This window comes from Podarcis bocagei (assembly GCF_964188305.1).
Source record: "Podarcis bocagei genome assembly, chromosome: 2".
NCBI classification, from domain to species: Eukaryota; Metazoa; Chordata; class Lepidosauria; order Squamata; family Lacertidae; genus Podarcis; species Podarcis bocagei.
The window spans coordinates 17843807-17868576 of NC_138126.1; the positions used below are offsets into that span (position 1 = coordinate 17843807).

General features: G+C 46.0%; 1 protein-coding gene across 1 annotated transcript in view; it reads left to right on the forward strand.

Moving 5' to 3' along the window:
- The first annotated feature begins 851 nt into the window (after positions 1–851).
- LOC308580483 (vomeronasal type-2 receptor 26-like) overlaps positions 852–24770 on the forward strand; it is a 29271-nt gene continuing 5352 nt past the window's right edge. Inside the window, exon 1 of the mRNA XM_081182190.1 lies at positions 852–1022. Coding sequence (XP_081038316.1) covers positions 861–1022 — 162 coding nt within the window. The 5' untranslated portion in view covers positions 852–860. The remainder of the gene's footprint in view (positions 1023–24770) is intronic.

The following is a 24770-nucleotide window of genomic DNA, read 5'->3' on the forward strand; positions in this document are numbered from 1 at the left end:
CGCTGCTTCCCCCTCTGCCTGTCGTGTAAAGGTAAAGGACCCCTAGACAGTTAAGTCCAGTCAAAGGCAACTATGGGGCTTCGGCTCTAAGGTGCTGTTGTTTTTTGCAGCTGGCTCCAATGGGATATCGGACATTGTTCCTCAGCTTTTTTTTAAAAAAGTGAATTGCGTTGAATTTACTATTCCATAATTAATTATATTGTAGATATAGCAAAAAAGAAACCAGCAGTTTTGAATAGTGGAATGGTGTGTTTATGTATGTGCTTGTGCAGCGACTTACATCGTACACTTGTTTGACTTGCATCAGTTCATAGGCCCCTGGATTTCCTTTAAGGATAAAACATCTAGCAGGTGTCTCTCCCACAGAGCTCGCATTATAAGCAGCATGTCATGGGTAGAGGTCTCTTTCAGATAAGCAGTTCTAAAGCCATCTAAGGCTTTGCATATCAAACCCCAAACACGGAATTGGACTTGACAATTAATTGTCAGCCAGCGCAGGCCTTTGAGGGCCAATGTTCCCTTTTCTTGGGGAGAAAAATCCTGTTGCCAACAACCATTTCCAAATGAACTGAAAACACATAAACTCAGAACTAGCCTTCCAAGAGTTGTCGCAGTAAAATCCAAATATTTCTCCTAGTTATCCATGCTCTTATATGAAAAGATGCACAAACTTTAATACTCTTTCACTGACTGCACAATGAAAAATCTGATGACGGCTATTTTGCTGCAGCATGGACAATCTAAGGTACTGGCACATCCTGCCCTTCTTGTTTGCCATTCAAGAGATCAGTTGGAATCCCAGGCTCCTGCCCAACATGACTCTGGGCTATAACCTCTATGAGAGTTATTTTCATGCAATAATGACTTATGAAGCTGTGCTAGACCTGCTGTCGGGTGGGCGGAAGAATGTTCCAAACTACATCTGTGAAAGACAGAATGCACAGCTGGCCGTTCTAGAAGGAGGCGACTCTGCTCTTTCCAGCCTGATTTCAACCATTCTGAGCATTTATAAAATCCCACAGGTATGAATTGGGGAAAGGTGGGGGGGGGTTGGGGGCTGAACCTATTTCTGTACTGCAGTTTCTCTCCACAGGTTGCATCAGACTATATGCAACTATGTATCTTTTTGTCCAGCCTTTCCTATATCCATGCTCATTTTCTAGGGGGAAAGGTGCCAGAACTCACTATGAAGGTTCTTAATGAAAGTATCACACTTTTAACATATCCTCTGATTTTCCCTCGTCTTCTCTAGATGCGAGCTGGAAGGAGGCGATCTTACAAATGAAATTTGAGTGCAACATAACACTGGAATATTGGTCAGAAAGCCATAGTCCTGTAGTGCAGCAAGTGAAAGGAACATTAGAAAACAGGACAGAGCGCTAACATTATAATCAGGAAAACCAATTCCCATGTCTGAACGCACCCTTTGACTACCAGGTCTAGGCTACTGATTTTTCCTTAACAGTGTTGGCAGAGCAGAAGGGAGGTGGGACTAAGCTGCCAGGCTGGAGACTTTGAACTGAGCAGTCTGTTTCCCAGCTCCTGAGGAGACCACCCATGTAAGACACCCCTGGCCTTTGGTGACACATTAGAGAGTAATGGCAGCAGAAAGGACTAGTGCGTGTTCCCAGGGCTATAGGTTTACCCGACAGGATTGATGCTGTAACCTCCCTAAAATTACACAAGCAACCAGGATAAATGCTCAATAAATAGAGCATCTGAAAGTCTTTTTGTAGGTAGGTGGAACAGAAAACTTTCTGGAAGCTCCATGGTTTCAGGGTGTTGGTTTTTTTATAAAAAAAATAATCTTTATTATACATCAATTTACATAAAACTTAACAAATATATTACAAATGCAACACAATACATTGCATACATAATACTTCATCTTTCTTCTTCTTCTCTGGTGATCACTCGTAGCTGAGTAAGAACGTCTTCCATAAACACGGTTTATGGAAGACAGTCTTTAAACCTCTTTTGTTGACCACCAGCATTACGCTTTCCATTCTTAAGTTCAGAATAGAGTAGTTGCTTTGGAAGATCAGGCATCCGCACAACGTGGCCAGTCCAACGAAGTTGATGTTGAAGAATCATTGTTTCAACACTGGTGATCTTTGCTTCTTCCAGTACACTGATTTTAGTTCGCCTGTCTTCCCAAGTGATGTGTAGAATTTTTCGGAGACACCATTGATAGAATCATTCGAGGAGTTGGAGATGGTGTTTATAAGTGGTCCATGTTTCACAAGCATATAGTCAGGCTGGTAGTGCAATAGCCTTGTAAACAAGCATTTTGGTTTCCCTGCAAATGTCCTGGTCCTCAAACACTCTGCACCTCATTCGTGAGAAAGCCTCACTCGCAGAGCTCGGGCGATGCTGGATTTTGGCATCAATGTTGGCCCTTGTGGAAAGATAACTGCCTAGGTAGGAAAAGTTTTTGACATTTTCCAACGTTACACCATTGAGTTGGATTTGTGGTGCTGCAGAAGGGTTAATTTGTACTTGTTGGTACAGCACTTTGGTTTTTTGTATGTTGAGTGATAGGCCAAGCTTTTTGTAAGCTTCTGCAAAGATATTTAGGATGGTTTGGAGGTCATCCTCTGAGCGTTCAAACACTACGTTGTCATCGGCATACTGAAGTTCTAGACCGGAAGTTGCCGTAACCTTACTCTTTCTTTCAGCCTGCTCAGATTGAAGAGCTTTCCATCTGTTCAATATATGATTTCTACTCCAGTGGGGAGTTTCTCTTCAACAAAATGTAGGATCATGGCAATGAAAATAATGAATAGAGTTGGGGCAATAACATAACCCTGTTTAACACCTGATCCCACTGGGAATGGATTACTTTGAGAGCCGTTGTTATCTGAGATTGTTGCTGTTATATTATCATGGAGGAGCCGAATGATGTTTACAAATTTATCTGGGCAGCCAATTTTCAGAAGGAAAGTCCACAGGGCATTACGATTTACAGTGTCCAAACCCTTAGTCAGGTCAATAAACGCCATATACAGGGGTTGGTTTTGCTCTCTGCATTTTTCTTGAAGCTGTTGAGCGGTGAAAATCATGTCCACTGTCCCCCTAGAAAGTGGAAAACCATTTTGGGATTCAGGAAGGGTCACCTCAAATATTGTTAAGAGACGGTTTGCTAAGATCCTTCCAAGAATTTTGCCGGCCGCAGCTAATAGAGAGATGCCTTGATAGTTTCCACAATTAATTCTGTCACCTTTTTTAAAGAGATTGATAATTTTGGCATCCCTAAAGTCTGCTGGGATCTCTTCTTCCCAGATTTTTTCAATGAGCTTGTGAAGTTGTTTTGTAAGTTCAATTCCACCACCCACTTTGAAGATTTTGGCACGTATCCCATCAGCTCCACTGGCTTTGTTGTTTTTCATTTGGTTAATAGCTGTACACAACTCTCCCAGATTTGGAGATACTGCAAGCTCATCTCTAACTTGTTTTTGAGGAATTTGTGACAGGACCTCAGCAGCTACGGGGGAGTTGCGGTTAAGGAGATGTTAGTAATGTTCTTTCCAACACAGTGCAATAGCTTCTTTATCTTTTAGAATTGGGATACCATCTGCTGAGCATAGGGGACATATGCCATGATTTATTGGCCCATAGATGATCTTTGTGTCTGTAAAGAAACTCTGTGCATCATGATTGTCGGCTAAGTGCTGGATCTCTTGAGCTTTTTTTATCCACCAGGTGTTTTTTAGTTCTCTGGTTCTTCTTTGAACTTCAGCATTAGCGTTGGCATAGGGTTTTTTTCTTAGTGGCACAGTTTCTATCTCTTTGCCAGATCTGAAAGGCCTTTCTTTTCTTGTCAATCATGCATTCAATCTCACTGTCATTCTCATCAAACCAGTCCTGATGTTTCTTGGTTTGGTATCCAATAGTTTGTTCACAGGCTGGAATAATGGATGTTTTTAGCTTGGTCCAGTGTTCCTTGATGTTATCAGGGAATTCTAAAAGCAGATGGTCCTTCAGAGTCGTTTGGAAGCAATCCCGCTTAATGGGATCTTGAAGGGCCTGAGTGTTCATTTTGCGCCTTGGTTTCCTTCCTTGAAGCCTGTGTTGAGGTATAATCTTGATAGCCATCGTGCAGCGTATTAGTCGGTGATCTGTCCAGCAGTCATCGGTACTCGTCATAGCTCTGGTAAGGAGCACATCACGGTGATCTTTAGCACAGACAATAACATAATCTAAGAGGTGCCAGTGGTTTGACTGAGGATGCCTTCATGAAGTTTTAAATTTATCTTTCTGTCAAAAGAGTGTGTTGGTAAATAAGGGTCTACAAGTTTTCTTGATTTCTGTTGACATGATAGTGAGCAAGAATTCTTCTGGATTTTTTGCAAAAGAGAATTTAAACAACCCCATCATAAATCTTTTAACTAACTAAAAATAAATCTGGGCTCTCAACTTCCCAGACACCTAATCAATCATCATGGTGAATATGTTCCCCATTATTAATCAGTTTAGTTTAATACATATTTGCACTTGCTCCTGAAAAAGGAAAAAAACACAAATTCTTTCTTTTTCTCCTAGATCAGCTACGGTTTTGTTAGTCGAGAATTTACTGATAAAACTCTGTTCCCTTTCCTCTACTGGATGGTCCCAAAACAAGAACCTCCTCACCTGGCTATGGTCAAATTGCTCCTGCATTTCAAATGGACGTGGATCGGTCTCCTTGCACCAGACAATGACGATGGAGAAAGGTTCATGAGGACCTTCACAGCTGCGGTCACAAAGAATGATATTTGTGTGGCCTTCTCAGAAAGTCTCACAGAAATTGTGATTTATACTCCAAAACACCTGAATTCATTTCTCATGCAGAGACAAGTCAATGTCGTTGTCCTCCATGCAGATGTTCGATCCATTTTCATTCTAGCGGGGTTTATGATAAACATCAAAAAAACCCTTAAAGTAACAGTGGGAAAAGTTTGGGTCACAACAGCTTTGCCGGATGTCAGTATGGGTTTGGTAGCTTACAAGGATCCCCACTCTGTCCCTGCTTCTTTGTCCTTCTTAATCCAGACAAAGAGGAGGACAAAATATAAAACATTAGATGTAAATGCTGTTTTAACCCACAAGCCTCCAGATTTAACATTTACGTGTTCTGTTTCAAAGAATTCTGCAAGAGTCCAGGAAAGATGTAGAGAGAGAGGAGAACTGGGGACCATGTCACGAGAATATACAGAGAGAATGTTGTCTCAAGACAGCTACAGTATTTACAACACTATTCAGGCCATGGCAAGTGTCCTGAGTGCTGTATACTCCTCCAAACCAAGCCAAATGGCCGTGGTGGAAAGCAGAAAGATGGACCTTGAAAGAATACAACCATGGCAGGTATGATCCTTTCTCTGGCACATTCTCAACTCTGAACGGTGGTTCAGAAATTAAATTTTGGTTTCAGGATATATTAATGGTGGGGTTGGTGGGGATGTTCTGAACTCATAAATGAGACAAACCCATTTTGTCAAGTTCCCAGTGCCTCACACCAGTGCCTTGGGTATCCGATTAGTGATTACTTTTTAGCTGCGGGGAGGGCCAAACAAGGGAGGGCGTGGTAAACCAAGGCAGGGGCAGCACCCAGGGCATCCCATCCCAAGCCCACTTTGCTGTGATGTGTCTGCTTTGGGCTAAGGGGAAAGAGACAGGAGGAGCCTCTCCAAGACTGGCTAAATTGCAGTATATTCTCCTTTAGCTTCCTGAGCGGCACAGTGAGAGAAGCACATGTGCTTTGCCAACTCTTTATCAGGCATGAAGCTGTCTACAACCATGTACTTAATCCAGCAGGACCCTTTTTTCTTTTTCTTTTTTTATTAATTTCAATGCAAAATTACAACAAAAATTACAAACATTGAATCCAAAATAATACTATACAAACAAGAAAGAAAAACAGAACACAAAAAAGGAAACAAGAAACAAGGAAAAGCACACATCTACAAATAAAACCGTATCTTCATTCTAACCTAGTCATTACATACATATACACATATTGACTTCCTTCCTTTATTCTAAGACCTCAAAAATTTTACTCTTTCTAAATTGTTGTGTCTAATGTAGATTACTTCTATCTTTATACTTTTTTACGCCATTTTTCTTTTTCTTTAACCCTGTAAAGCACCATTCATTACATACTGATATGCTTACTCTAGAACAATGTTTTTTCATATATTCTTTAGCACATCCCCATTCTATTAATATTTTCTGGTCCGATTGTCCCCCTATGAATGCTGTGAGTCTTGTCAGATTTATATATTCACAAAATTTAATTTGCCATTCTTTCATTGATGGACTTTTTCTCCCATTTCAATTTTTTGCTATAAGCATCCTAGCAGCTGTCGTTGCATAAAGGAATGCTTTCCTTTGACTGTCAGGAATATCATTTGTGATTATACCTAAAAGGAATGCCTCCGGTATTTTACTGAAAGATATTTTAAACATCTTTCTGATTTCTTATATGAAGAAATCATTCCAAAATTGTTTAATAGGTCGGCATTCCCACCACATGTGAAACATTGTTCCTATTTCTTTTTTGCATCTCCAACAGGTATTTGATTTTAATTTGTAAATTTTAGCCAATTTTACCGGAGTTAAGTACCATTGGTTCACCATTTTCTTTTCTTTTTTTAAATAATATTTATTAAGAATTTAATAATTACAAAAAGAAGAAAAAGAGTTAAACAAAGCAAAACAATACAATACATGAAAAGCAAAAAGAGAAAAACACTGCTTATCTTAAAACAAAAACAAAGACAGAAACAATTAAAAACACATCCAATATTTTCATTTCTTATCTTTCATTTACTTGTTTCAACGACCTCCTCACACCTCCCTTTTTTGTATTCTAGTTCAATTAGCTATTTCAGCAAATCCTTTCCATCTTTCTCAGTTTTTGTCCTATAGTTTATCTTAACACTAACCTTATTTTTCCCCCCTTTGGCCCATTAACAGTCTATTTTTACTTAATTCTTTATAACATTTCTGCTAAAGCCATATAACTTCATTCCAGCATCCTTCTAACATTCATTCATTGGTTCACCATTTTCATCAAATTTTCTCTGATTGTGTAACATGCCATAAATTTAATATCACATTTCCATAATTTCTCCCATTGGTCCAGCTGAATTGTGTAACCTATATTGCATGCCCATTTAGTCATAACTTATTTTACTTATTCATCCTTATTCATCCTTTAACTCCCATTCTAATAATAAATTATACATTTTGGATATAGTCTTTTTCGAGTTTTGTAAGAATCCTTTTTGCAATTTTGATTCTTCTTTTTCAAATCCTCTTGCTTTATCTGATTAAATATTGTAAACGTGAGACATAGAAGGTTGTTAGAAACGAAAAACCCCTTGGTGGGTTTCATCGTTAGAAGTAATATCAGTTAAAAAGAAAAATACGATAGGAAGATTGGCGACATACCAGCAGCTCCTAAAGGAGGAACAGGGCCAATTAAAATTAAGACCATATGAAGAGGTGACCCAAAGAAGAGGTGGCACCACATGGTTATAATATCATCAAATTGCAGCAAGACCCTTTTTAATTCCCTTCTCATGCATTTTGGTGCCTGGCCTCTCACCGTCCCCTTTTCCAGTGAAAGCCGATCTGCTCTTGTTTTGATGATGATGATGATGATACTCCTCCTCCCATCTGACAACAGTATTGGAGAGCAATGCTGGAACATGTGTGTGAAAAGAGAAATCCTTTCCTGTAGGCACTCGGCACTTCTTAGCCCTCCAGCTTCCAATCTTCTTCCCCCAAGTGTCTCCACCCAAATCACTTTCCCCAAATGTGCACAACCTCCTCTTTCAAACTGCTGTTGGGAGAGGCATTCACAAACTAGATGCAGGGCTACTCTGCCCATGAAGGTGGACTGAGGCAGCCCTGGGAAGCAAGGCTTCAGGTGGGGGTGGATGACACCTTCCTGTTTTGCCTCAGGTGGTAAAACGGGACAAATCACTGACTACATGTTACCTGTTCCCGGGCTGAATGGGTACAGTTACAGGCGAGTTCGTTTCTCAGCCTGCACCCAATATGCTTAAAGGACATTGAGTAAATGTGTTGTAAAGGCTGCCAACTGGTGCCCCGATTTGGATGGCTCTTCCATTCTAGAATGGGACCACACACCCTGATCCTACTACAACGTTATAACCACACTAGCTGTCATTCCTGATTCTAATTTTAACATGCAATATATTAACAACTCTAGTTCTGGTACTTCCCAAATAAGAGTCCCATCTGAGTCTCTGGGACTACACCTTGGGAGACTAGAGTTCTTAGTGGCCAAGGCTCATGTACGCTACTTTGTTCCTCGTTTGCTAATTCTGGGTGTGTTGTCCTGTACCATTTTAGCTGCACTCTTTCCTAAGAAACCTCCACCTTTACAACTTTTCCATGGACGGAGCTTACTGGGATGAGAATGGGGAGCTGGCAGCTGACTTTGACATTGTCAACTGGGTGGCGTTTCCCAATAAGTCCCTTGTTGGGTTGAAAGTTGGGAGTGTAGAGAGATCAACATCTGAAGAGAAAATCAAGTTTGCCATTGACAGAAATGTCATTGTGTGGCCCAGATGGTTCAAACAGGTGGGTGAAAGAATTAATCACATCTTATTCTCTTTAAGACATCAGACCAAGCAATACTATGCTATTGGCCAGGCAGCAGCAAACTGACACCTGCATAGCTTATTCTGCAGTTCTAACCTCATTGTATGATTCAGTCCCAGCTGCACTCTATGGCTCCTCCTATCCACAAAGTCCTAACATCTTCTGCTTGATGCTTTTTCTCATTTTGGCTAGAATATGCCTCTTTCAAGGTGTACCGAAAACTGTCATCCAGGATATGCCAAGGCCATTAAAGAGGGAGAATCAATTTGCTGCTATGCTTGTGTTGAATGCATGGAAGGAACAATCTCCATTCAGGAAGGTAAATGTCCCTGAAAGATATTTAGAAGAGTTGACGTTTCATAGTAGAAAATCACTTTCAAATTCCAGGCATTGGTACCTATGGAGGGGGGGGGGTCTTGCCCCATTAAAGGAGCTCAATGGGATATGCTGGCCCTTAATACTTTTATTCTGACTCCAAACAATTGCCCAAAATTGCTTCAAGGCAAACCTACAACCCAAAATACAGTAATCACATAAGAATCACAGAATAATATAGTTGGTATGTAGTAGACTATGGAATATCATGCCTATAATATTTATATTGGCAGCACTGAAGTCACTCTTGTGTTTTTCAGATGCAAAGCATTGCAACAAATGTCCAGATGATCAGAATTCCAATCTACACAGAGATCAGTGTGTCCCCAAGATTATACATTATTTATCCTACGAAGAACCTCTGGGGATGATCCTAGCTACTTTCGCCCTACTTTTGTCCCTGACTGCTGGTTTTCTTTTGGGAATCTTCATTAAATACTTTGACACCCCAATAGTCAAGGCCAACAACCGGGACCTCACCTACTTGCTCCTCGTCTCCCTCCTGCTCTCCTTCTTGTCCTCCTTCTTATTCATCGGTCGGCCCCAGAAGTGGACCTGCCTTCTCCGACAAACTGCCTTCAGCATCATCTTCTCCGTGGCCGTGTCTTCCCTGTTGGCAAAGACTATCACGGTGGTGGTGGCGTTTATGGCCACAAAGCCAGGGAGCCAGATGAGGAAATGGCTGGGCAAGAGCTTGGCCAACTGCCTGGTCTTGTCTTTTTCCAGTGTCCAAGGGGGCATCTGCATGGTCTGGCTGGGAATGTCTCCCCCCTTCCCAGACTCCGACATGCACTCCCAGCCTGGGCAGATCATTCTGCAATGTAACGAAGGCTCTGTTGCCATGTTTTCTTCTGCCCTTGGCTACATGGGCTTTCTGGCGGCCGTCTGCTTCACGGTGGCTTTCCTAGCCAGGAAGCTGCCTGGGGCCTTCAACGAAGCCCAGCTGATCACCTTCAGCATGCTGGTGTTTTGCAGTGTTTGGGTGTCCTTTGTGCCAGCCTACCTGAGCACCAAGGGGAAATATATGGTAGCCGTGCAGGTCTTCTCTATCTTGGCCTCCAGTTCGGGGTTACTGGGTTGCATCTTTATCCCCAAGTGCTACATTATTGTCCTGAGGCCAGATCTGAATAAAAAGGAGCATCTGATGGCGTAAAGTCTTTTTTTTGGCATACCTCTGCAATGATACAACCAATGAATGTGAATTGAGTGTTCCTTTCTCAATATGCCAATCTAACATCTTTCCTCCATGTGAATCAGAAAAGAAACTGGTCTTTGGACATAATGAAAGTGGGATGGCCATAGGACCTTTTCTTTAAAGATTTGCAATCCCAATTTTTGCAATCTGAATCTAAGTAGAATCATGTTAACATTACTGGGTTTTCCATGTTATTCCTTGAAGGAGAACTACCTGAAAATGATTTATCGATGGTATTTAACTCCGAGTAGACTTGCTAAAATGTGTAAGTCCTAATCAGAGAGGTGCTGGAGATGTAATGAGGTTAGAGTATGTTTTATCATATGTTGTAGACTTCTCAAAGGACAAAAGAGTGCTGGGAAATGATTTATAATGAATTGGGGGAAAATATTTAGAAGTACCTTTCCAAAAAAACCAGAATCCTTTTTGTTGGGTATAATTCAGAGGAAAATTCCCAGGTGTCAACTATTGCGGTCCATGTTTTGCTACCCCAAAATGGAAAAAGAGTGAGGTCCCCACCAAAGAAGGAAGCTATCAGGTAGAACTCAGCTTCTTCAAACAGTCTTGTGGATTATTGGAAGGAAAGATATGCACATTCTTATTGGTCCCATTATAAATTAAATAGTTCAATTTCTGGGTTTCTTTGTGTTTTATTTCTGGAAGCTGGGAATGAAATCCTTTTTGTTGGGTGTAATTCAGAGGAAATTGTTTAGCTCATGTAAAGTATGCAGTGATTTATGATATGCAAAATGAACCATAGAAAAAGAAGGGAAGTCATTGATTTAAGGATGTCTAAATGAATATATTGAAATGCATATTACAAAAATTTAATAAAAATTCGATTAAAAAAACAGTATTGGGTTTTATTCAACTAATGCCCATACGGTTTTGAAGGATCTGATCTTAGGGTGGAAATGAAAACAGCACTAAGGAGATCACTCCATCAGCTCAAGTGTTTCTGCTTTCCTGATGAATGACCTATCCCAGTGGTGTCGAACCAGAAAGGGCATTCAGAGCCCTCTCTTTGGGCACGCACGCCATCACCCCAGCAGGGCTGTAGCTTGTGCCGGGGTGGGGGCTGAGGAGGGGAGGAGGGCTCGCACCGTCCAAAGTCTGCGGCCACAGGGCCTGGTGTGTACTGAGGGGCTGAGCAGGCATTGACTTTTGATGCGCCAGGGCCTCCCACCAGTCTGTTTTTCCTACTCGGGAGTAAGCCGCCTTTAGTTCAGTAGGGATTAACTCCCATGTCAGTAAGCATATAAAGACGGCAACCTAAGAAGGGGCTGCTGGGTTTACATGTTCACTGGGCTTTCCCACGTAAGCCAACAGAAAAATTCATTCCGTGGAGACTGCGATCAAACGGCAGCAGAAGAGATGGCAAATAATAATAATAATAATTATACTCCACCCATCTGGCTGGGTTTATTTATTTATTTATTTATTTATATTTATTTGTATGTGCACATGCACATATTATTATCTCAAATTAAAAATTGGGAGAGGGTGGCTCTTAGTACAGCCCTCCAGTGTTCAATAGTGGCAAAAATTGTAGAACCTTCTGGACTTCCGGGTTAGCGCGATCGGCTAATGGCGGATTCCCTCCGAGCTCCGGAGGGAATCTGCTCGACAGGGGCTGGGTCTTGCCGTGCCGGCGACACGGGGACCCTTAAAAACCACGGGCGCGGATGCCCGTGGACGTGGTGACTCGGCGGGCACCGTTAGCACCCTCCCGACCCGCGAAGGAGCCTTTTTAAAGGCTACGGAACGGGTGCTGGGGTGCGGCGTGGTGCTGTGAGTCCTCTGCTACCCTTGCCGAGTGAAGCCGCATGCCATTTGTCGGAGAGCGCTGACTTCTTCCTTCTAAAATTCGAACTTAAAATCAAGAACAACAACCCGTGAGTAATTTGGAACTGGACTTAAAATATTTCGTTTATGGATTTGGCGCGAGCGGGGGAGGTGAAAAGAGGAAGTCCGTCTCCCCCCGTTATTTTTTGTGACTGGATAAAAGATATTAATTCCACGGATTTAAAAAGACTTAAGTTATTGTGCTGGAGGGCAAGAGTTTATTCGTTTTGACCAAGTACCACTTTTCTCGAGACCGGGAGTAACCCGTGAAAAGAGCCTGTTGAGGATATACAGGAAGCTTTTGACAGCTGTCAAATCAGCTGTCAAAGTTCGGAAAAACTGAAAGCTTTAACTTTAGCCGGTTATTTTGCTACAAAGTATTGAAAGCAAAGAAAGATTGATATAAACAAAATTGACTTTTGGCTCGGAAGTGAAAGGAATACTAAGTAACCAGAATCCCTCTAGAGGGGATTCACGGACATTACAAGAATGGAAATAGGTCGGCAAATAAGAGCTGAGTTGCAAGAGCTGGTTTTTCTCATGGGAAAGCTGCGAGAGATGTATGAGCAAGGTCATGTTTTGTCTACAAGTCCTACAAAGCCGAAATCAACAGAAAATATAGCTACTGAGATGGAAAAGGACTTGATGTTCAAAACACAGGCAGCTGGACAAGAAAAGAAATCAAAGATTGAAGAGGAGGAAAAGATACCTGTTAAACAGGAGGAGCAGAAAGGTGGGGCGGCTGAAATGCCACAGAAGACAAATGAGAGCCGAAGATCTGTCAAGACGACTTTAAAGTCGACCAGAGTGAAAGTTGGACTATTCGGGACATATGAATTCAAGAAACAGAGCTGGAGCTCCACCTTCAAACAAGCAGGCCTGGCTGAAAGAAGCATCGCCAACATTGAGAAAGTATCTTTTCGAGCTTGGATACCTAATATAAGAGATTTCCAAGGAAGCCGGCTGAAAGGGACAGAAAGGGACTTGAGAGCCTCGGACGTAAGATCACCAGGCTAAAAAGATGGACCAATGGCTTTTGGTTTGGGATTGAAACCGGGGAGGGAAAAGGAGGGTTTGGGAGCCCAAAGGGGGTCTGATTTTTATTTTGCAGTGTAAAATTTTTTATGTCATTTATTACTATAAGAATGGGGAATTCGTGGATGGGAATTAGGGACAACTTTAGGAAAAGTACTCTTTTTCTGTTTTTTCTTTCTTTCTTTTTAATATATGATTAAGGTATACAATTTAAATGTTACTGATTAACTGAAGTAAATATAATAATGAAATAAGGGTTAAACTGACTATAAAGAAGTCTAATAATAATATATGGTTAAGACACTAAGGTTAAAAACTTGCTGAACAAAATATTGGAACTGGAACACAAGAAGGGGAGGCGTGGGGAAGTCAAGAAAAGAAGCTACTGAAAAGGAGACTTAAAAGGTGGGCTTTTGTGGGTTTTTTGGTTGTGTGTGTGTGTGTGTGTGTGTGTTTTGCTTTCTGTTTTTTTCCCTCTTTGTACCTTTTGAAATGATAATAAAAATTATTTTTTAAAAAAATTGTAGAACCTTCTGGAAAAAAATGTTTTTCCAAGGTTTGATGGCTCATAACACCACTTTGTTTTGGAGTAATACCAGTGCTTTCTTTCTGTGGGGACACAGGGGGATGCATATCCCAAAACATTTTGTTAATTTAATGGGAGAAGAAATTCACTGTATTTCTTTCCCCCGATTTGAACTGTATTTATTTCCCCCCAGTGGTGATCTTCCTCAGTTGAAATGAGAATACCCCTAAACATTTTTTAAGAAAAAAAGGCACTGAGTTATAATACCATAAAATTATATATCAATGGAAAGATAATTTAATGAAGAATGTAATGCAGTAATAATAATAATAATAATTTATTATTTATACCCCGCCCATCTGGCTGAGTTTCCCCAGCCACTCTGGGCGGCTCCCAATCAGTGTTAAAAACAGTACAGCATTACATATTAAAAACTTCCCTGAACAGGGCTGCCTTAAGATGTTTTCTGAATGTCAGGTAATTATTTATCTCTTTGACATCTGATGGGAGGGTGTTCCACAGGGCGGGCGCCACTACCGAGAAGGCCCTCTGTCTGGTTCCCTGTAGCCTCACTTCTCGCATTGAGGGAACCGCCAGAAGGCCCTCGGCGCTGGATCTCAGTGTCCGGGCTGAATGATGGGGGTGGAGACGCTCCTTCAGGTATACAGGACCGAGGCCGTTTAGGGCTTTAAAGGTCAGCACCAACACTTTGAATCGTGCTCGGAAACGTACTGGGAGCCAATGCAGATCTCTCAGAACCGGTGTTATGTGGTCCTGGCGGCCACTCCCACTCACCAGTCTAGCTGCCGCATTCTGGATTAATTGCAGTTTCCGGGTCACCTTCAAAGGTAGCCCCACGTAGAGCGCGTTGCAGTAGTCCAAGTGTGAGATAACTAGAGCATGCACCACTCTGGCGAGACAGTCCACGGGCAGGTAGGGTCTTAGCCTGCGTACCAGGTGGAGCTGGTAGACAGCTGCCCTGGACACAGAGTTAACCTGTGCCTCCATGGACAGCTGTGAGTCCAAAATGACTCCCAGGCTGTGCACCTGGTCCTTCAGGGACACAGTTACCCCATTCAAGACCAGGGAGTCCCCCACACCAACCCGCTCCCTGTCCCCGAAAAACATTTATGAAGTAACATTTATGAAGGATTATTTAATACAACAGCAGCCATAAAAATATACAGGTGAAAATGCCATGTTGGCACTTTGTGATAAATAAGTGGGTTTCGGGTTGCAGTTTGGGCACTTGGTCTCTGAAAGGTTCACCACCACTGGTCTATACTCTAAGCGGGACCAGCAAATCGATACTAATATTCTCAAAATATGCTTTAAGATGTTGAAGGATATGAGACTGTGCTAATCAGGAGCTGGGGGGTTCAGTCTATGCCATCCTTCCATTGCCTTCTTAACTAAGAAACCCAAGCATGGGTCAGTGGAGAATGAGCATTTGGAAAAGAAAGCAATACTGGCCGCTTGGACCGTCAAGGTCTTGTCTGCATTGCCCATGGATCTACGATGGGCAAGATATTGCAGAACCTGCCCCTCTCTTGGTGCTGAGTGGTGGACCGGGCACACATGGCACCAAACTGCAGCACAAGACCCCTGTTCGAAGCTGCGGGTGTGTGGCTGGAAGTGAAGGTCACAAATTCTTCCCGGGCCTTTTTATAAGATCAAAATGTGGATGGCGATACAGAAGCCATTACTCCATGGGTCACTTTGCACTGCCAAGATTCCAAAGATGGTCTGGAAAAGGGTCTGGGTCCTGATAAGCCTCTGGAGCCAGGGTATGGAAGCATTCCATCTAGAAGCAAGACAGGGCATCAGCAATGCTGTCGTCCAACCCAGGGATGAAACTGGCGGTGAAGGAAAAGTTGGCCTGCAAGCAAAGGAGCACAAACACACACAGAAGCCCCAATACTAGGTCCAAGCGTGTTGATTGCCGGTTGATAATATTGACCACTGTCTGACTGTCCAACCAGAATCTTAACCAATGATTCCTAAAAACCTCAACTCATAGGTGAATGGCAACCACAATAGGAAAAAATTCAAGGAAAGTAAATCGGGGGTGATAGCAGCACCCTGCCAATGCTCTGCGTACCACCTACCTCTAAAATAGACCTCAAAACCAAGGGAACCTGCCGAGTTGGAGTGCACTTGGAGGTCATGCTGAGTGGCAAGAATATCCTATGAAAGAGAAATGCCGTTGTATTCCAAAAGGAATTTGAGCTACACCGCCAAATCTGCTTTGACTGCCTTACCCAGGCAGACCCTGTGATGAGGTGACTGCAATGTTCAATGTTAGCCGTGCAAGATGTGCACAGAAGGCTCTATCACCCTGCAAGAAAAGTTCAGGTGACCAAGAAGTGACTGGACTTGGCATAACGTCACCTTTTAAAGATGTAGGTGCTGCCTAATAACCTCTCGCAGGGTTGCTACTTTATCCCGCAGAAGACGGAAAGCCTGTGTCACCAAATCTAATCCAATGCCGAGATAGGTCAGTTTAATAACCGGGCCTTCAGTTTTTTCCAAGGCCAGAGGGACCCCAATTCCTGTGTCATGGCGGCAAAACCATCCATGAGCTGTTGACAAGGGTGGGGAAGAAGGTGGGGCCATAAAGAGGAAATCATCGAGATAATGATACACACATAGCTGGAGCCCATTCTATGGCAAATGGCCCATTCAAGGAATGTGCTGAAAGTCTCAAAGGCAGCACATGTGGGACACGGGTGGCGCTGTGGGTTAAACCACAGAGCCTAGGGCTTGCCGATCAGAAGGTTGGCAGTTCGAATCCCCACGACGGTGTGAGCTCCCGTTGCTCAGTCCCAGCTCCTGCCCACCTAGCAGTTTGAAAGCACGTCAAAGTGCAAGTAGATAAATAGGTACCATTCCAGTGGGAAGGTAAACAGTGTTTCTGTGTGCTGCTCTGGTTCGCCAGAAGCGGCTTGGTCATGCTGGCCACATGACCTGGAAGCTGTATGCAGGCTCCCTTGGCCAATAATGCGAGATGAGCACTACAACCCCAGAGTCGGTCACAACTGGGCCTCAGGGTCAGGGGTCCCTTTACCTTTATGTACATACATATATACATACATACCACACCCATCTGGCTGGGTTCCCCTAGCCACTCAGGGCGGCTCCCAACAGAATATTAAAAACACAATAAAGCATCAAACATTAAAAACTTCCCTAAACAGGACTGCCTTCAGATGTCTTCTAAAAGTCAGATAGTTGTTTATTTCCTTGACATCTAATGGGAGGGCAATCCATAGGGCAGGCGCCACTACCAAGAAGGCCCTCTGTCTGGTTCCCTGTAACCTCATTTCTGGCAGGAAGGAAACTGCCAGAAGGCCATCGGAGCTGGACCTCAGGAACTGTGCTGATCCCGGGGGAAAGGTTACTGTTATCGTAGTCAAAGTTCAGTCCTGAGTCACTAGCCTGGTATTAGTCCACAAGGTGCGAGGCGAGGTCCGAAACAGGGAGCCGGGCGGGGACAGGAACACTCGAAGATCAGAAGCAGGAAGCCGGGCGGGGAACAGGAACACTGGAGGAACAGGACTGGATGCTGGCCGAAACAGCTCTTCAATAACGACGTTGCTCCCGCAACCTGGCTGACTGACCTTTATCTTCTCTAAGGCCAGGGGCGGTCCCAGCCCCCAGGAGCCCCGCCTCTCCTGGCCTTAAGGCGAGCACTCCTCCTGGGAGAAACCAGTTCCCTTCGCCTCTCTGCCCTAAGCCTCTGCAGTTCAGGAGAGGCCGAAGGGTTACTGGGCCCCGGGGAAGGCTCACCTGTAGACACTGAGTCCTCAAGCTCCTCTGGGGCCAGAATGGTTTCACCTGGTGCCTGCTCCTGAGGATCTGGCACAGGTGCAGGCTCCTCAGAATCTAGGCCTTGCCCCAGTTCAGCCGGCCCTGGAGGCGGGGACTCCTGTGCCGGCTGGGATTCCTCCGGTTCACTCTCAGAATCGGAATCCCAGGCCATCACACCATCCCCCCCTCCCAGGCCCCCCCTCAATCGAGGGTCTGGACCCGGCTTGCTGGGGTACGCCGCATGGAACTCTCGGAGGCAGGCAGGCGTGTGGACGTTGGCCACTGGTTCCCAGGAACGGTCCTCCGGTCCATACCCCTTCCAGTCTATGAGATACTGCAGCTTTCCCCTGCGGTATCGGGAGTCCAGAATGCGTTCCACCTCGTACTCAGGCTCTCCCTGAACCAAAACTGGCTGCCGTCGGGGACGGTTTGGGTGGAACTCGTCGGGTGGGGCCACCGGACTCAGAAGGGACCTGTGGAATACCGGGTGAACCTTCAGGGTTGCGGGCAACCGGAGACGGAATGCCACAGGCGAGACCTGGTTCACGATAGGGAACGGGCCAGTGAAACGGGCGTCCAGCTTCCGGGAAGGTCGAGAAGGGTGGACGTGGAGTTCCGGCCCCACCTGGCGGTCGGCCTGGACCTTGTACGCCTCCTTGGCCTGGCGCAGCTGCTCCATCAATAGCTGTTGCTGGGACTGGAGCTCCTGAAACCACTCTGTCACCGCAGGGACCGCAGATGCCGGCAGCACATCCGGAAACAGCCGTGGATGAAAACCGTAACTGGCCTGGAACGTGGTCTGCTGGGTGGACGCATTCACCGCGTTGTTGTAAGCGAACTCCGCCAATGCTAGGTGGTCGACCCAGTCATCCTGCTGGTAGCTGCAGTAACACCGGAGGTACTGCTCCAGCACCGCATTCGCCCGTTCCGTCTGGCCATCAGTCTGTGGGTGGTAGGCTGATGAGAGACAGACCTCTGTTCTGAGGGCCTGGTGCAAAGCTCGCCAAAACTGGGACGTGAACTGAACGCCACGGTCGGACACCACACGCTCAGGTAGGCCATGCAGGCGGAAGACATGCTGAAGGTACAGCTGAGCGGTTTCCTTAGCTGAGGGTACGGATGGGCAGGGGGCACAGTGCACCATCTTGGTGAAATGGTCGGAGAAAACTAGAAGGCAGGTGCAGCCACGAGACGGGGGTAGCTCCACTACAAAGTCCAGAGAAACCGTGTGCCAAGGACGTGGTGGAACCGGCAACGGCTGAAGAAGGCCGGGGGGTTGCCCGGTAGGGCCCTTGGCCCGCCGGCAGACATCACAACCAGCGACGTAGCGAGCCACGTCAGCCTTCAGATGGGGCCACGAAAACTCACGGCTTACCAGATGGGTGGTCCGATACCGCCCAAAGTGCCCCACTGCTGGAGCATCATGGGTCATCCGGAGAACCTCAGCCCGCAGTGGCCCTGGCGGGATGTACAGGTGACCGTGGTGCAGCAGAAGGCCCTGATGCAAGACCAGCCCCGGATACTGAGGGCATGACCCTTCGGCCAGTTCCTGGAGTCGTTCCTGGGCCCAAGCGTTGACCCGCTGCGTCTTGGGGTGCAGAAGCCGGGTCAATGGGGTTGTGCAACGAGCGTAACCCGCAATGAAGGTCCAGTAATAGTTGGCGAATCCCAGGAAACGCTGTAGGTCCTTGCGGTTCCGAGGTGCCGCCCATTCCTGAACCGCTGCCACCTTCCCAGGATCCATCTGCACCCCATCTGGAGAGAGTCGGTGACCAAGAAAGTCCACTGTCCGCTGATGGAACTCGCACTTGCTGAGCTTCGCATACAGGCGGTGCTCCCGCAAGCGCTGCAACACGGTCCGGACATGGCCCTCGTGGCGAGCCGGGTCACGGGAGAAAATCAAAATGTCATCCAAGTACACCACCACGTACTTGTCTAGCAAGTCCTGGAACACGTGGTTAATGTACCGTTGGAACACAGCGGGCGTGTTGCACAATCCGAAGGGCATAACCAGGTATTCGAACTGCCCGTACCGGGTCCCGAATGCTGTCTTCCACTCATCCCCGGCTCAGATCCTAATTAAATTGTAGGCCCCCCAGAGGTCAAGCTTGGTGAACATCTGCGCCCCTTGCACCTGCTCCAGCAACTCCGAAATAAGGGGCAAGGGGTACCGGTCCGGGATGGTAATTTTGTTCAGGGCCCGGTAATCATGGCAAAGGCGAAGCTCCCCACATTTCTTCTTAACAAAGAGTACTGGCGCAGCGGTGGGCGAGGTAGAAGGCCTGATGAACCCACGCTCCAGGTTCTTGCGCAGGAAGTCCTGCAACGCTTCGCGCTCTGGCTCTGTTAGAGAGTATAAGCGACTCACCGGCAGGGGCTCTCCGGGCTGGAGGTCTATGCCGCAGTCAAAAGACCGATGCGGCGGCAGCTGGTCTGCCCCCCATTCCTCGAACACGTCTTGGTAGTCCCGGTACACGGCTGGGAGCGTGGGTACTGCCTCCTCAGTGGGTGCGACCGCTAGCATCTCAGACCGAGCATGGGGACATGGGTCTGGGAAGTGCACAGTCCGATTAACCCAGTCAATCTGAACATTGTGAGCCTCCAACCAGTCCATTCCAAGCACCAGGGGGAACCGGGGCATGGAGGCAATGTCCAAAGTTCGCACCTCCCGGTGCTGCTGGAGACACAGGACCAAGGGCTGGGTCTCCCGAGTGACAGCACCTGAACGCAGGAGCCGTCCGTCGATTGCCTCCACCTGTACCGGTTCTGGCTTGTTCTGAAGTGACACCTGATGATGAGCGGCAAAGGCAGCGTCCATATAGGAGCGGGTTGCCCCCGAATCTACCAGAGCGTGGGTAAGAATCCAGGGCCCACCTGGAGGGTAGAGACGCACTGGAACCATGAGATGTCGCAATTCCACTGGTGAGGGCCCCTCTTGCATGGTTTGGGACCCCATGTTGCTAGGGCCTTCGGCTACCGAGGTTGGTGGTTTCCCTGCGACTGGCATTTTCCTGGGACAGGAACGGGAGTAATGTCCACTCCCACCACAGTAAAGACACAGGTTTCCCTCCCGACGCCATGTCTTCTCCGAGGGAGAGAGGCGAGGTCGCACAGCCCCGAGCTGCGTTGGCTCGTCTGGCAACTCGGCTGTGGGCGTGGACCTGTTGGGAAGGACTGGTGCTAGGAGCCGGGAGTGCTGGCAGTCCCGGGCCTGGCGACGGTCCTCCAACCGATCGTCTATCTGCAGGCTCCGCTGAATGAGGGCGTCCAGCGTGGTGGGACGCTCCATCATGGCCAACTGGTCCAGTATCTCGTCCGACAGTCCCTCAAGATACTTGTCCCGTAGTGCAGAGTCATTCCAAGACAAGTCTTGTGCCAACAGCCGAAATTCTGTGGCGTAGGTGGCGGCTGTGGACTTGTCCTGTCTCAACTGATGAATCGCCCGATTGGCTTGGCTCTCCTTCAGAGGGTTGCCAAACACAGTCTCTAAGTGGTTAAAAATCCCACATAGTCCGTTAACAAAGGAGAGTCTTGCCGGAGCAGTGGCAAAGCCCACTTGGCCGCCTGGTCCTTTAACAAACTGATCAGAAAGTGCACCTTGGTGCGGTCATCAGGGAAGTTCCGGGCTCGCACCTGAATATACAACTTGGCCTGGGCGAAGAACATGGGAAAACTGGCCAGGGTCCCATCAAATTTCTCTGGCAAGGCCACTGGGTACTTGCCTGGAGCTGGGGCGTCGGCCCCAGGAGCCGGTAGGGCGTCCAACCGCTGCTGAAGTGCCGTAACCGCGTTGCTGAGCTGCTGCACAGTGTGAGTCAAGGCCTGGTTCTCCTGGGCTATTGCCAGCAGCGTAGCCGCTTGGTCGGCCATGTCTTCTGGCTCTCCCCAAACGCACCCCAACAAAGAGGGAGTGCGGGTGTGCGGGAGCAAACTGTGCTGATCCCGGGGGAAAGGTTACTGTTATCGTAGTCAAAGTTCAGTCCTGAGTCACTAGCCTGGTATTAGTCCACAAGGTGTGAGGCGAGGTCCGAAACAGGGAGCCGGGCGGGGACAGGAACACTCGAAGATCAGAAGCAGGAAGCCGGGCGGGGAACAGGAACGCTGGAAGGTCAGAAGTAGGAAGCCGGGCGGGGAACAGGAACACTGGAGGAACAGGACTGGATGCTGGCCGAAACAGCTCTTCAATAACGACGTTGCTCCCGCAACCTGGGACCGGGCTGACTGACCTTTATCTTCTCTAAGGCCAGGGGCGGTCCCGGCCCCCAGGAGCCCCGCCTCTCCTGGCCTTAAGGCGAGCACTCCTCCTGGGAGAAACCAGTTCCCTTCGCCTCTCTGCCCTAAGCCTCTGCAGTTCAGGAGAGGCCGAAGGGTTACTGGGCCCCGGGGAAGGCTCACCTGTAGGCACTGAGTCCTCAAGCTCCTCTGGGGCCAGAATGGTTTCACCTGGTGCCTGCTCCTGAGGATCTGGCACAGGTGCAGGCTCCTCAGAATCTAGGCCTTGCCCCAGTTCAGCCGGCCCTGGCGGCAGGGACTCCTGTGCCGGCTGGGATTCCTCCGGTTCACTCTCAGAATCGGAATCCCAGGCCATCACAGGAACTTTTTGCATACAAAGAATGTGCCCTAAGAACTGAGCAATTATGATTCCATTGCAATACCTATTATCCTATTATTATTATTATTATTATTATTATTATTATTATTATTATTATTATCCTATTATTTTGTACAAAAGTATCTCACATAACAGGGTTGGGATTCTACGAAGTTCTAGGAAACTTTGGGCTGTTTTGACGTCCTACGAGACAGCTTGTTAAGTTCATAAAGTTTAGAAAGAACGAGTGCATGTTTTGTAAATCTGAATCCTTCCTAATGCAATGGAGGATCAAACATCCCTTCCAACCTCGGGGAAGTGAGCTGTGAAAGTAGACAGTGCTCAAAGCCACACTGCAGAGTCTCATCAACATCTTTTCCCCAGCTATACACCTGCCGCAGAGAGAAGCAAGACTTTGCTGTGTACTCTGCCCATGATCATTATCAAAACTATTGTAATTAAGTTTAATTTTTTCCTTCTGAGAAGCTCTGGGATGTTATCTCTGAAACTAATAACAAAGAAGTCAGAAGGAAGAACAACATGTAAAAACTTTGCATCTGAAAAGGTTGGTGCATTAATATCTCTCGGGCCACTGAGAGCCTGGGCTCAAATTCAGGGCAGGCAGGGACTAGGCGGAGGTGAGGTTTAAATATGAGCTCCTTGATTAGACTCCACAGCTGGACTCCCATCTGGAGCAGGCACTGCAGCAGATCTGCAGCTGAGAGCAGTCAGGGCAGAAGGGACTGCAGCAGCAGTAGACGGCAATGAAATGATCATACTCTCCCTAATTCTTTTGCTACTGATGCCCCATTCGTCCTGTGGGAAGGGGAAATGCCAGTTTGGTGTGCTAAATGATCGAAACGACACACTTAATAATTATAGGCCAGGAGACCACCTCATCGCTGGTGTCTTAGCTGCAGGCATTACTAATGACTACCTGCGTGATTTCTCGAAGTCTCCATCTGTTTCTGGTGTGATGTATGTCACCACGTGGAGAATGATTTACTACTGCTACTTTTAACTGTGATTCCATGCTCTCCCATTTCCCTGGTGTCTTTTCCTCATCAGTTGTACCTCAAAGATGTCCTCACTTGGCTTCAGGGAACCATAATTCCTGGTGCACAGGGAAATTTAGTGCACAGCCAGACATCTCTTGTGCAGCTGCCTAGCTATGAAACACCAGGCGCTGCTCCCCCCTCTGTCTGCAGTGTAGCTGCCCACTGGGCTGTGAGATATGGCTAAGCTGCTGCTGTTGTTTGCAGCTGGCTCCAACGTGATACTGAACATTGTTCCCCAGCTTTTTTAAAAAAGGGAATTGTGGTGGATTTACTATTCCAGAATTAATTATAGTGTAGATATAGCAAAAAAAAAAAAAAAAGGGAAAGCAATTTGGAATAGTGGAATGACGTGTTTCTATATGTGCTTGTGCAGTGACTTACATTGTACAATTGTTTTACTTGCACTGGTTTACAGGCCTCTGAACTTCTGTCAAGGATGAAACATCTAGCAGTGTCTCCCCAATAGAACTTGCATTATAGGCAGCATGACATGGGGAGAGATGGTCTTTCGGCTAAGCAGGTCGAAAGCCATCTAAGGCTTTGTATATCAAACCCCAAACACAAAATACGGCTTGACAGCCAGCGCAGGTCTTTGAGGGGAAATGTTCCCTTTTCTTGGGGAGAAAAATCCTGTTGCCAACACCCATTTCCAAATGAACTGAAAGCACATAAACTCCGAGCTAGCAAAATTCATATATTTCTACTTGTTATCATTGCTCTTATATGAAAAGATGCACAAACTTTAACATTCTTTCACTGACTGCAGAATGAAAAATCTGATGAGCTCTATTTTACTGCAGTCCGGAACCTTTGAGTTATTGGCACATCCTGCCCTTCTTGTTTGCCATTCAAGAGATCAGTCGGAATACCAGGCTCCTGCCCAACATCACTCTGGGCTACAATCTCTATGAGAGCTATTTCAAAGGAAGAATGGCTTATGAAGCTGTGCTAGACCTGCTGTCTGGTGGGCAGAAGAATGTTCCAAACTACATCTGTGAAAGACAGAATGCACAGCTGGCCGTTCTAGAAGGAGGTGACCCTGCTCTTTCTAATCTCATATCAACCATTCTCAGCATTTATAAAATCCCACAGGTATGAGTTGGGGAAAGGTGGGTGGATTGGGGGCTGAGCCAATATCCACATTACAATGACTGTATGTAAAGACGTATTTTTTTGTCTAAGGTTTCTTAGATCCTACGTTTGTTTTCTGTTATTACTGAATTATGGGCCTGTTTTATTTTGTTTTGCTTTTGCTTTTTTGCAGCTCTGTTTCATTATTCTGCTTTATTGTTTTTATGTTGTATTTCCATACACCACTTAGGGGTTAAGCTGTATGTCTGAGTCCTTTCTAATTTCTGGATCCAGCAAGGATTCAGTTGTTGGAATTGCTAGGCTAGCTTCTTGGTCTTATTCTTTGGCAATCACTCATAACCAAGTAAAATTGTGACTGTGGAGGCCAATTCTGGATCCCCACATCCTTCCACAGTGGGGACCTAGGTTTCCAGGTAGGAGCTGATCATAGCGAGGATTTTCTAATTCTAGTGTATTTTAAAATGGGGTTTTAGAGTTTTTAGGGGTTTTTGAATGTTTTATGTAGTTTTGTAGTAGTTTTATGTAGTTCTTATGTAGTTTTATGTAGTTTTGTGGTAGTTTTATGTAGTTTTTATGTAGTTTTCAATTTCATTGTTCTGCAAGGGACAATGACAATAAAGATATCGTATC